Source organism: Myotis davidii, unplaced genomic scaffold (genome assembly GCF_000327345.1).
Source record: "Myotis davidii unplaced genomic scaffold, ASM32734v1 scaffold655, whole genome shotgun sequence".
Classification (NCBI taxonomy): Eukaryota; Metazoa; Chordata; class Mammalia; order Chiroptera; family Vespertilionidae; genus Myotis; species Myotis davidii.
The window spans coordinates 2,506,869-2,520,252 of NW_006287547.1; the positions used below are offsets into that span (position 1 = coordinate 2,506,869).

The 13,384-nt window shown below is 38.0% G+C and overlaps 1 protein-coding gene across 7 annotated transcripts in view; it reads right to left on the minus strand.

Annotated features, from left to right (window-relative positions):
- Positions 1 to 13,384, minus strand: part of JMJD1C (jumonji domain containing 1C) — a 162,269-nt gene that overhangs the window by 41,502 nt on the left and 107,383 nt on the right. For 4 of the 7 annotated variants that reach the window (XM_006759387.2, XM_015561092.1, XM_006759384.2 and 1 more), the window contains 5 exons: positions 11,861 to 11,966; positions 8,391 to 8,515; positions 6,900 to 7,043; positions 6,609 to 6,795; positions 4,800 to 6,478 (listed from right to left, as the gene is read on the minus strand). In XM_006759387.2, coding sequence (XP_006759450.2) covers positions 4,800 to 6,478; positions 6,609 to 6,795; positions 6,900 to 7,043; positions 8,391 to 8,515; positions 11,861 to 11,966 — 2,241 coding nt within the window. Of the gene's footprint in view, positions 1 to 4,799; positions 6,479 to 6,608; positions 6,796 to 6,895; positions 7,044 to 8,390; positions 8,516 to 11,860; positions 11,967 to 13,384 lie in introns of all 7 variants that reach the window. The other 3 variants (XM_015561093.1, XM_006759386.2, XM_006759389.2) reach the window with 2 other exon arrangements.

A 13,384-nucleotide genomic window follows, 5' to 3' on the forward strand; every position in this document is an offset into this window, starting at 1 on the left:
GAATAAACTGGTGAATTTAATGGAATCAGGGGCATAGAAAGGGAGTGGACTGACTATTCTTGGGTGGGGGAAGGAGTGTGGGGGGTGAGAGAAGAGACTGGGAAAAAATCTTACACCTATGGATGAGGACAGTGGGGGGGGGGCGGGTAAGGGTATGGGGGGGTGGGAACCGGGTGGAGGGGACCTATGGGGGGAAAAAGAGTAACTGTAATAATCTGAACAATAAAGACTTATTAAAAAAATTATTTTTGTATGTCAATATGCTGCCTTTCTCACACTGAATATGTGGTGACATTGATCTCTATGTTAAGAGTTACAACTATCAAAAGATATACAGTGGGGCTTTGACTTACGAGTTTAATTCGTTAGGCGACTGAGCTCGTTAAGGAGCTCCTTAAGGAGCTCGTTAACTCAAATTACTCTGTCAACTCAATGCAAAAAATCGGCTGAGAGACAGCTGGTATCTCAAAAAACTCATTAGTCGGGACACCCATAAGTGAAGGCCCCAATGTACTTAGAAATTGGTTTTATACTATAACTCATTGGCATTTCTTCCAGAACATGATTTGTTGAGTCAAGTTACTGGGAAAATACAATCCTTTGATTTTAATAGAGGGAATAAATTTTACATCTCTAAATGATAATGCAAAAGCAATATAATATAATGTCAAAGATATACTGCTGTCAAATTACTTCGATTAAAAAATATTATCCTAGCCCTAACTGGTTTGGCTCAGTGGATAGAGCATCGGCCTGCGGACTGAAGGGTCCCAGGTTCAATTCCAGTCAAGGGCATGTACCTTGGTTGTGGGCACATCCCCAGTAGGGGGTGTGCTGGAGGCAGCTGATCGATGTTTCTCTCTCATCTATGTTTCCAACTATCGCTCTCCTTTCCTCTCTGTAAAAGTCAATAAAATATATTTAAAAAAATATCCTATATAATAAAAGCCTAATATGCAAATTTTCCCCTCAGGCAGTCGTTTGACCACTCACTATGATTTGCGCTGACAACCACGGGATGGCGGGTAACATGGCGGGCGTCAGTGACGCAGCGCTGGCAGCAGGTAGCAATGGAGGCACTGCCGGCCCGAACGGGCCCTGAGGAGAGTGGGACCTCGGTGGGATGGTGGAACAGATGAGTGGGCGGAGCCAGGCCAATGCAGTGCGAGCAAATCCTGATCACCCTGCAGATGGTGACCAGCGGTGGACCTGGCCCCCGTACCGGCCCCAACTGATCATCTCAGCTCCCAGGCACTGAGGGAGCCTGGCGGGGGGCCTGTCCCTGATCGATTGCCCCACAGGCAGGATAGTGAAGCAGTTGAGAGGGTGGCGCCAGGCCAAGGCAGGGTGCCAGGCAGGGCTGCAGGGCTTCGAGGCAGGGGGTGTGAGCTGGGGCCTGATCTCCACAGGCCACCCTGAGGGACCCCACCTGTGCACGAATTCGTGCACTGGGTCTCTAGTATAATTATAAATCATAAACCTCCTAAGAGAAAATACACACATATTTATTACACATGCACATAAATATTCAAATGTTTAAAGGCCTCAGTTCTCCAAGATTCAGAAATCTCAAGTTGCAATCAATTATGGAAATGATAAGTTTTTTTTTACTATAACATTAAAATGTATTACCTAATTGTTTCTCCACTTTAATTTACAATACTAGGTTTAAGATATCTTCACTTTTGCTCAAAACGTTTTACATAATAAATGAAAATCTGATATGCTCATTTTTAACAAGTGTATGACCAGTTAATAAAACATTTTATGCCCTTACAAACATTGGTGTCAAGTTTTCTAGTACACACACTGAGAGATGCTCCTACTCAAGCCATTTCTAAACAGTGACACATATTTGTTTTCAAAGGTTTGGAAGTTAGGGGAGGATAATCTCTTGGCTCTCCTACCCAATCAGCTGCAGCTACATTCAAGGCCTATGAGAGCAAAGGGTCAGCGTAAAAAATGGGGATGTACTGGGCACTTGGGTCATCAGGGCTGCTTTCAATTCTGCTAAATATATATAGTTAATCCTCACTCAAAGAGTGAAGATATTTTTTCCATTTTTTTTTTTTTTTTTTTTTTTTTTAGGGAGGGAGGGAGGGAAGAAGGGAGAGAGGGAGAGAGGAGAGAAACATCAATGTGACGGAGACACATCGACTGGTTGCCTCATGCATGCACCCTGCCAGGGCTGGCAAACAGTATACTGAAGTGATTAATGACTCTTCATTGAGTTTGACTAAGTAATGTACGCATTCTAGAAAGATTCCACCTACTCCAAGTTCAATGGAATAGGAATGGGAAACTTATGATCAATGTAAGTACAATACTTTTAGAATTGAGATCCTGCCAGTATCAAATATAGGGATGTTCAAGAATAAACTGTGCAGTTCACTGGTAACTTCATTAAAGGCTGAAGCTCATATAAAACTGGAGCCAAAAGGAACTGATGTTTATAATGGGAATAAACCACAAGAAATATCCTTTGAAACTGTTAGAACTATTAATTCGCACTGCTTATCTTGATTCCCCTTAACACACTGTCAACTATCACAACTTAGGGGATTAAGAAAGGATTCGTGGCCAAAGACCACAAGTCACTTGAGACATTTAGCCGTGCAGAGATAGGAGACAAGACAGCTATTGGAGACAACAATGATTCTAACCAGGGCCTTTACTGTTGAGAATCTGTAAGCACCTAACATTTACTGGTGTTTTTCAACTAAATGGCATATAACTCCCATGGACGAGAACACTGAATACCAGCACCTCCAGATTGGTGGCAAAGGTTGTAACTGAGAGCATGTTACTTATAATGGGATGGGCAAGGTGCGCGAAGAAGAGGCGATTTGAATTGAGAGGGGCTTGTTTAAGAAACATGCTGCAGTGAGGAGCATGCCATGAAAACCAACTCCTGGCAGCTAGGTTTGGCTAAGCACATGATACCTGCCTCCATCAAGGACCCAATAAACTCCCCTGTGATTTGCAAAAAGGAAAAAAAAGAAAGAAAGGAAGGAAGAAAGAGAGAAAAAAAAGAAAGGACTCATGGCCACAGGCTAATGTCATCATTGCTATCCAGAATTTACAGTTCCTATAACAAACTTTTGGCAAGAGGAACACTATATTTGCACCTACTGGTGTTTACATGGCTCTATGTAAGCAGTATTATCCCTAAGGTAAAGAAGGGTACTATTGTCTTCCAAATTCCCACCCTAACATATCTATTGTGGATTTTGGCCAACTTGAGAAAGGTGTCAAAAATACCCATGTCCAGTGCAGCATTATTCATAATAACCAAGGAGTGGAAGTAACCCAAAAATCCGTGGACATATGGTATAAAACTGTGGTATAAAAATAAAATAGAACCCTAGCTAGTCTGGCTCAGTGGATAGAGAGTCAACCTGTGGACCAAAGGGTCCTGGGTTCAATTCCAGTCAGGGGCACATACCTTGGTTGCAGGCTCTTCCCTAGCCCAGGGCCCTGGTCAGGGCACGTGCAGGAGGCAACCAATCGATGTGTTTCTCTCACATCAATGTTACTCTCTCTGTCTGTCTTTCCGTACCTCTTCCACTCTCTAAAAAAAAAAAAAAAAAATCAATGGAACAATGTCCTTGGGAGGATTATGGGAGGATTAAAAAAAAATTTAATGCAGCCTAAAAAGGGAAATCCTGTTACATGCTAACAACATGGATGAACTAACTTTAAGATTACGTTACGTGAAAAAAGAAGCCACAAAAGGTCAAATACTGCATGATTCCAATCAAATGAAGCATCTATCTAAAGCAGTCCGAATCATAGAAACAGAGAGTAGAAAAGTGGTTGCAAAGGACTGGGGGGATAGTGAAGGGGAGAAAAATGTTTAATGGGTATAGAATTTCAGTTTTGCGGGATGAAAAAATTATAGAGGTCTGTTACACAATAATGTGAATATACTTAATAGTACTACTGTACACTGTTGTTAATGGCTAGGTTGGTAAATTTATTGTTGTCTTTTTATCACAAAGTAAGTACGGAGGAAGACAGCTAGATAGAAAGAGTTAAAAAAAATTCTGGAGTATTGCTGAAGAGCATCCTGGGCTGCCCCAAGGACTAGTTGTCTCCTGAAATTTAACAGGGACTCCCACTCCCCCATTTTTTACATTGGGGCTGGTAATGCCCTCAACAATTTCTTAGTATAAAAATGAATTTGGATAGAGAAACCGTATAGTCCATGAAAGAATAAAATCATTATACTATTATCTTTTGCAATACTCTATTAGGTAGAAAGAATCTAAGCCCCAACTTTATTGCCAAATATAAGGACCCTTTAACTTTGGCTCCCTTTAGAGAACAAGGAAATTAGAGTCATAACTTGTAATATAGCATCAATGTAATGTATACAGCTGGGGAATAGAACAATTTGTCTTTTAAGACTAATTGGATAATATATATAAAAATTCTAACACCTATATATAATTTTTAATCCAGAAACTCCACTTACAGGAATTTAGCTTAGTCAAACAATTATGGATATATACCATAATTAATTATTGAAGATAGTCTTCATAATACATATATTAGAAACAATCTAAGAAGTTTTACTTTAAATTGGCTTCCTAAAAAACAAATAGGTTTCGAGATTTCAGATTTCATGGCTCTAGTTACTGTAATTGGAAAGTTTCATTATAATTAGAAAAATAACTTTAAAAATGCTAATACATTATATAAAGAAATCTAGAAAATTAATGAACTATTTAAAAAGCACTTGTACACATGTAGATTAGTATGTATATGGATATGTGGCTAACTACACTATAACTTACCCTTCTTAATGAAGATTCAGCATTAACTGCATTTTCTGGGTGAACCCACTTGGAAGAAGGCAGACCAAGTCCTGAGTATGCATGTGTTCCATTTGGATATTGCCAAATAATTGGATAAAGACCAAGCTGACTATACGAAGCAGAAGGATGGGCTTGTCCAAGAAGATGAGGTGACTGGTGCTGTAACAATTGTTGCTGTTGTTGGTGTGCTAGTGCTAAGTGGCTCAAGCTGCTGGCATGAGCGGTCTCTAATCGTGGGTGGCCACCAAGTAAGGAGGCAGTTGGCACTCCAGGTAACACAGCAGGTAGTAAATGAGGGTGATGAACAGAATGATGTGGACCACTAGTCAGAGGGTGAGAGTTAATGGTAGGCAATGGAGTTTGACTGGATGATCCGGCCAATAAGTGGGTTGCAGGAGTTAAGGCAGGGTGATGGGTACTTGGATTTAAACAGGTTCTATGAGATGAAGAATGAAGAGAAAAAGGATGCTGGTTTAAGAAAGGTGAAATGTGATTCGCTCCTGTTTCTGACCCAATAAGTGCAGGATCTCTATAAACTGTGAAATGCTCATTTTTATCAATAATAAGAGGGCTCTTCGTAGTTTCCAATGTACTGCCTCGAGTAGGAACTGGATGAAAACTGCATCTTGATAACTCATGTTCTATCTTATTTGCCAGTCTTCTTTCACCAGCGGTATGGCTGTTGACGTAAGTAGCCTTAGACTTAACAGAATCAGGAGAATGGGTAATTTTAGGTTTAACAACTTCAGGTGAGGGATTGGATTTTGTCTTGTGACCATCTACTGAAGCATTAAGTTTAGATTTTATAATCTCTGGAGGCGGACTTCGCTTACGCAGCTTATCATCCATCACAGAACCTGAACTTACAGAAGACATGTAAGAGGTATATTGATTTTTTTCTTTTTCCATATTCAAATGATCATTTCCTGATGGAGCATTCTTAACGTTTGATTGGGTTAAATCTACTTTAACTATATCACTGATCCAGCTATGGTCAGAATCTTGTTTTGATGCTTCCAAATATTTTGCATTTACAATAGAATGTTTTGAATCACTAACATTAGAATCCATTTTTTGAAGTGTCTGAAGGCCAAAGGTATTTGAATTTTCCTGAACCACCTTTTCAGAATTAGTGTCATTTGTAATATCAATAACACATTTTGGTGTGGATGGTCTGGATACAAACTGCTCCTTTGGCAATTCCACTGTATGTATTTTTTCCGTATTTTCCTGAACAAGTAAATCATTAGGATTATGATCAGAAAGTGTGGTCTGTTCTGATGAATGGATAATCATTTTTTCTTGAAGCTGAGAGTCAACAAACTTCTGCTTCTCCACTTCTTCATGTTTTTTATCTCCTTGTATTTGATCCCAGGGAGGCTGGCTATCTATGAGTGTCTCCTCTCCTGTTTTCTCATTATTTTGGAATTTTCCTTCTTCTCCATTTATCTTCGAAGTGTTTTTATTTTTCAACTCATTCTCTGGTTTCTGCTCTAAGGAATTATTTATTATCCTCTTATTTGAATTTTCTGAGTCACTGTTTTCAGAAAAGTCTGAAACATTGTCGGTTCGTAGTCTTTTCATATTTAGCTTCTTTTCATCCTCCTCAGGTTTCCTTCTTTTGTTCACCAACTGTTTGTTTTTACCTTTAGGATTTTCTGCAAGATTAAAAAAAAAGAGGTTTTATTTTTTATACTGATATTAAATAAGTATACTTTAAATGTATTTTTATTTGTTCTCATCCTGCCCCCCGCCCCCCCCCCCGCCGCCAAAAGCAGGTCCTCCTACCTCCTCGCCCTATATAATCATATTTTTCCTCCTTCATCTTCTCTTCATCTGGTATGCTGCTATCTGAGCCCTTCCTCTTATTTGAACGAATATTTCTTTGTTGCTGGTGTGTATTTTGTTTTGGTACAGCAGCTTGCGAGTTCATTGTTGGTCTGGGACTATTTGCCTGGGCACGTGTATAATGACCCTAAAAAAAAAATACACCAATTAACAATGATTTGTTTACTACCTGATCCTAAGTAATCTAAGGGAAAATTTTTTACAATAATCCAGAACTAACAACATACATACGTGAACAGCGTTGCTATTTTGACTAGCACGAGACCTTCGTCGTGATGTAATGCCAGTATTTTCACCTTTTAACAAAGAATGAACAACATCATCTAGAAAGGTCATTTGAACCATAGAAGGATCGACATTCTGTGGTTCTAGTACCTAATCCATGACATAAAAAAAAGAACAAAAATTAAATCCAGTGAGATAGATGTGTTATTTAGGCACATTCGTCAATGAGTAGAAATGTCTAGAAATCAGTTTGGAATTCTTAATTTATAAGATACTGCTATACTTACAATAAGCTAATTTTAATCATCATACAGAAAATTATTTCAACCTTCTTCTGAGATCTACTATTGTATCTGCTAGCCAAGAATTAAAAAACAAATATACCTATTGCAAGTACACCTTGAAAAACAAATGAGTATGATGCCAAGTCATAAAATAATTTTAAAAAAAGGTATAAAATAAAACTAAGAAGATAGAGCTTAGAGGAAAAGGACAAAAGTGTAAATAAATAAATATAAAATTTAAAAGATAGGTTAAAGAAATAATTTTTAAAAAACCTAAAGGCAATTTTGTTCTTCATTGAGAGGTGCAAGTTCATCACCTTTACAGGAAAAAAATACCATTTAAATAATAGTATTTTCACAAAATTTTAACCAAAGCATTCAAATTGTTTATAAAGGGGCTCTCATTAATTCAGTTACCCTCTACAACTCATACAGGTAAGATGGTGTAAATATCTGTTTTTTTCAAGAAAACAAACTACAGCTTTAAAAGATCTGAAATTAAGACTTTCAGACTGCTATTTACTTATTTACTTAAAATATTTATTGTTGGAAGTATTACATATGTTCCCTTTCCCCCCCATTGATCCCTTCTAAATCCCGCCCCTCTCTCCCCTCCACTCCTCCTTCTTCACCACTTTATTGTCTGTGTCCATGGGTTATTCATATATGCATACAAGTTCTTTGGTTGATCTCTTCCCACCCACTTTAGCCTTCTCTGAGATTCTTCAGCAGACTGCTATTTAAAAATTCCATTTGAAATTTGTATCCTTAATACTCACCATAAAACTTAAGGGAGCATGCCAACTCTGAAATTTCATGTGAAAAGAACTACAGCATATATTAAAAGTTTTCATAATGGAAGAGAAAACATTTGGGAAATATTTTTATTCCTGGAGAGACAGGAAAGCTGACTTTACAAAATATTCTGCTGAACTAAGCATTAAAAAACACCCCACACTAATCAATTAAAAGAGTCTGTTGTCTCTATTTAACAGACTGATTTTTTTAGTGTTGAAATAAATTTGGCATCATTATCTCCCTGTGACCTAAACAGACCTCAACGTAACATCAATATATTTAAACTTATTGGGATTATATGACTAAAATAACAGATGAAAATTACATAGTGTCAGCCTACTGATCCATTTTTGGGGAACAATGAAAATCTGAATTGTATATATCTGTTTCCAAAAATATTAGTTGTACTATTTACCTGATCATTCATAACGATCATGGTGCGAGTGAAGAGATCATGATGAGTAATTATGCCAGTAAACCACTGGGTGGCAGAGTCTTGTCTATATACTCTCACTCTGTATCCATTTAAGGAATAAGGACCTAAAAAAACCAAAAAAAAAAAAAAACCCAAACAAACAAAAAAAACAAAAACACAAATAAAAATAAAGAATAACCCAAGAAATAGGGATATCTTAAATGGAGACATTTTCATTTAAAAACTATCTTTTAGGAGAAACATGAGTTATGACACACATGGGTAATACTCACTTGGTTATAAGTAAGTATATATAAAAGACAGATCATTATCAAGTTATCATTAAACACACTCTCCTAGACACAAACACTTTCTAACTCAATGGAAATAAAGTAACTAAGTCAGAAAGAATGTCTCTGGGATCATAAGTTAATAAGAGGATTGTACAAAATGTAAAATTATAGTGGTCTAGAAAGTAGTAAGGTTACAAAGCTACTTAACAAGGTTGGGGTACATTAACTACATGGCTAAAATGGAAAGGGTAATGTGGGACTTGTTGCCTCAGTCTCCTAGTTACCACACTTTACTATAAGAAACTATAAATTTTGATTTCTCTGTGATAGCTAGGAAAACGTGCCAAAAGTCTTAAAACATGTAGAGATTGTCTAGTGAATTTATAAATATGGCACTAAAATGCTCTATAAAGAAATATGGCATACTTTTGGATTAAATTCACTTCTTAAAAAGGTTATCTACATATAGATATACCATGTCTATATATAAGTAGGCCTATTAAAACAAGTCAATCCACAGAATATACAGGGTGGGGCAAAAGTAGGTTATATTGTGAGCATATGAAATCCAAATTGTTATTTATTAATTACTAGAGGCCCAGTGCACAAAATTTGTGCACGGGGGGGTGGCTGGGGGGAGGAAGAGGGTTGTCCCTCAGCCCGGCCTGCACCCTCTCCAATCTGGGACCCCTTGAGGGATGACCGACTGCCGGTTTAGGCCTGATCCCACCATGTGATGGGCAGTAGGACATCCCTCTCACAATCTGGGACTGCTAGCTCCTAACCACTCGCCTGACTGCCTGCCTGCCTGATTGCCCCTAACTGCTTCTGCCTGCCAGCCTGATTGCCCCCTAACCACTCCCCTCACAGCTGGATCGATGCCTAACCGCTCCCCTGCCGGCCTGATGGCCCCCAACTGCCCTCCCAGGCCGGCCTGATCTCCCCCAACTGCCCTCCCCTACCACGATCCGCCTCCTCCGCTGGGCCCCACCTCTGCTGTGTGCATGGCAATCTTGTGACAGCCATCTTGTGATGATGTTAGGGCATGATGCATGAGGCGTGATGACTACCTAGGCTATTATTAGTATAGATAACCAAGATTTGGAAGCAGTCCAAGTGTCCATCAGTTGATCAACCCATCTCCTCCACGCAAGGCAGCAGAGATGCCAGGACCAGGCTCCTCCGCGCCACGCAGAGCCGTGGGACTCCCAGGCCTCACTGCACAGAGTGGCCTGCCAGGCTATACGCTGTGCGTGCGGCCATCTTGTGCTGGTGTGAGGGCGTGACACCACCTAGGCTATTATTAGTATAAATTGTATTATTTTCTTTATGGACAACTGTAAACCTACTTTTGCTTCATCCTGAACCTGTATAATGGAGATAAAAATTTCTCCAATTCACAGGTACCAGTGCACTTTAGAATAACTCTAAATAATGACCAATTTTCAATTCCCATTAGCACATCATCTTAACTACTTGTTCCCACAACCAAACAATTTTGAGTTAGCCTTTTTATTTTTTATAAATATTATGTTTTAAAAATTGATTTAAGAGCAAGAGGAAGGGGGAGAGAGAGAATCATCAATGCGAGAGAGAAACATTGACCTGTATTATGTGCCCTGACCAGGAATCAAACCAGCAATCTTTTGGTGCAAGGGATAAGGCTCAATCAATTAAGCCGCACTGGCCAGGGCACTGGCTTAATATTTTCACCTCTAAGAACATGATAAGGAAGAAAGGTTATTAAAAAATATTAACCTGGTTTCTCCATTGAATAAATTAGAAGAAAAAAGGTAAGACAGGACATAACAACCAATCAATTTGTGGACTTTTTTTGATCGCTTGATTTTCAATCAATCCTGTTAAAAATAACTTAAGACATTTATGAGACGAATGGAAATTTTAACCCAAGTATTCAGTACTTGATATTAAGGAAGCTTTTTCCCTCCAGTATAATAATGATGTGATGTCTTTAAAAACAGATAGGATGTGGTGATGTCTGAAATTTTATAAAAGTAAACAGGAGTATGGATGTGACAGAATATGCCATGGTTTTATAATTCCTGGGGCTTGGATATAAGAACATAGAAGTTCACTGAAATATTATAATACTGTTTTATGTTTCAAATTATTCATATTAAAAGTTTAAAAAGTAATTAGCTTAAGAATTTTGTAAGCAGATGATCTGTTGCCATACCTACACAAAGCAAAACAGCCACAACTTTGGGATTATCTCTCTTAATACTTAAATGGCATTGAAGTTGAGAACTGAGATAAATATGGAAATTTGACCACAAAATTCCTTTTTATAAAAATTAGACCTAATATCAATACTTCATGTCACATTGTCCTTATTTTAATTTAATTACACAAAAAGCTTTACATTTACATAATGATATTATTGACAGAAAAAGAAATCACTAAGAATTATAAAACCCCACTGATTTAAAAGTCACATGTTGTAGACAAACTTGTTTCTAGGGGGAAAAAAACGAAAGAAAAAACTAAGACTAGTGTTGTAGTAATCACTGAGGAAGGCAAACTGAAATAGACCACTTTTATCAGATACCAACAGCATTCTTCAAAGGAAACCAATTGTGGCTTTGGGCAACCCTCTACTGCAAACAATGCTTCCTTTTCCAGGAAGGACACACCTAAAGCATTCTGTAAATATGGAAATTTTTCCTATCAACAAAACATCTGTGCGGCGATAAATTCATGCCAGGCAGCTATCTCAAATTGGTTAACTGGTGAAATGATCAACTTTCTATTAAAATTATTATGATTTTGCTATTATTTTTCCTGGACTGTATATAACTCAAAATATTAGACTGGGCTTTCTATTTATATTGCATATAACTGAAACAACCAAAACCTAACATGAGAAAATGTTCAGTTTAAAAACAAAACAAACCCAGCCGGCGTGGCTCAGTGGTTGAGCGTTGACCTGTGAATCAGGTCATCAGTTCGATTCCCAGTCAGGGAACATGCCCAGGTTGCACGGGCTTGATCCCTAGGGAGGAGTGTGCAGGAGGCAACTGATCCAGGATTCTCTCTCATCGTTGATGTTTCTATCTCTCTCTCCCTATCCCTTCCTCTCTGAAATCAATAAAAATATATTTTAAAAAATAATAATAAAACAAAACTTCCACACAGAGAAAACTTTAAAACAGTTACCTTGCATAAAAATCTCCTGAACCTTTTGTTCCTTTACCCAAATTTTCACTTCTTCCTGAAGTTGTGGATTGTCCCTGAGAACTGGGTTTAGGCTGTCTATGTCCTCCTAGAATTACAGATTAAAAGGAAGGTCCATGTTATGCTCTTATAATATTAATGTACCAAATTTCCCTCCTACATGTTCTAAAGACGGAATAAAAATTCCTTGATTTAAATGTATGAAAAAACACAAGTTCTTAAGTAATAATTCATTAGTAATTAAATAATACCAGAACACCAAAATAAATTAATCCATGGTAAAATTTGCTCCTTGACAACCATGTCATATCCTAAAGGCAAAATCTGAAAACTATTCATCTGTTTTTAACTTCAAGTATGGCCTTATACAAGTCATCTTTTTAAAGGGTTTCACTGTTAGAAACAATATACAAATGAACCAGCAACCGGTCATTTAAGGTTGTCAGCAAAAGAATCAAGCTGAATATTTTAGTGACAATATAAATATACATAGTTGAGTTACCATTCTTCCCATAATGCCTAAAACGTTAGCTTTAAATGACAAGTCATTATCTAGTATCTTGATTTAAATGTTATTAGTTTTGTTCTACTCAAATACAGCTGACCAGTAACTTCAATGCTAAAAGTTTTCAAGCCAGTGTCAAAGCATCCAGGCAATTAAAATTACGTTATTGATGATATTATCCTTATAACAAGGTGGATCTAGACAGAAATTACAAGTTCTCTCATTAGAGATGTGAATCACACAGTCACGTTGTTGCCCACAAACTGTTGGTACCCTGCTGGACTCTCTGACATTCTGTTCTCTCTCTCTCAAAGAACCTCTGCTGCTTCTCCATTTGAGATCAGCAACAGGAGCCCTAGGGTAGAGCTGGGAAGAACAACAAAGCAGCACTGTCAATTGGTGGCCTTTTAAAAAATGGACTGGCAGATTATGGAAACCAGTGAATAGAAGAAGCTAAATGAAGATAGTTGTATCTGATGAATAAAAATAATTTGGCAATTTGGAAGAGCCGAAAGTGGCTGAAGAGTACAAAAGATGAATCCCTAATCAAGCAGGTAGGTCATACTTCACTCTTCTGCTTTAAGTTTTTCTAAGTAAAACTTTTCCTTCTCATGTCATCGCTGCTTTTAGGGATTACTTTGAATTTTTGGAGTAATACTGTGGTAGATAATGTGATTTCATTTGTACCTAGTGAACACTACAGGTGAAGTAAAGGCCTTTAAAGTTATCAGCTATGTTCCTTGGAAAAGATACAAAAGTGCTACTTTAAAGCAAAAGGAAATACTACAGTGAAAAGTGTCACACAAAAAGGTACCGTATTTGCCGGCGTATAAGACGATTTTTTGGCCCTGAAAAATATGCCTCCAAGTGGGGGGTTGTCTTATACGCCAGGTACACTTCAGATAGACTGCCCATAGTGCTTGCCCCGTGCCATAGTGGCCTCCCGATGCCCGCCCACTTCATTCCACATACCGTTCAGGCATCAGCAGCGCTGCTGGGTG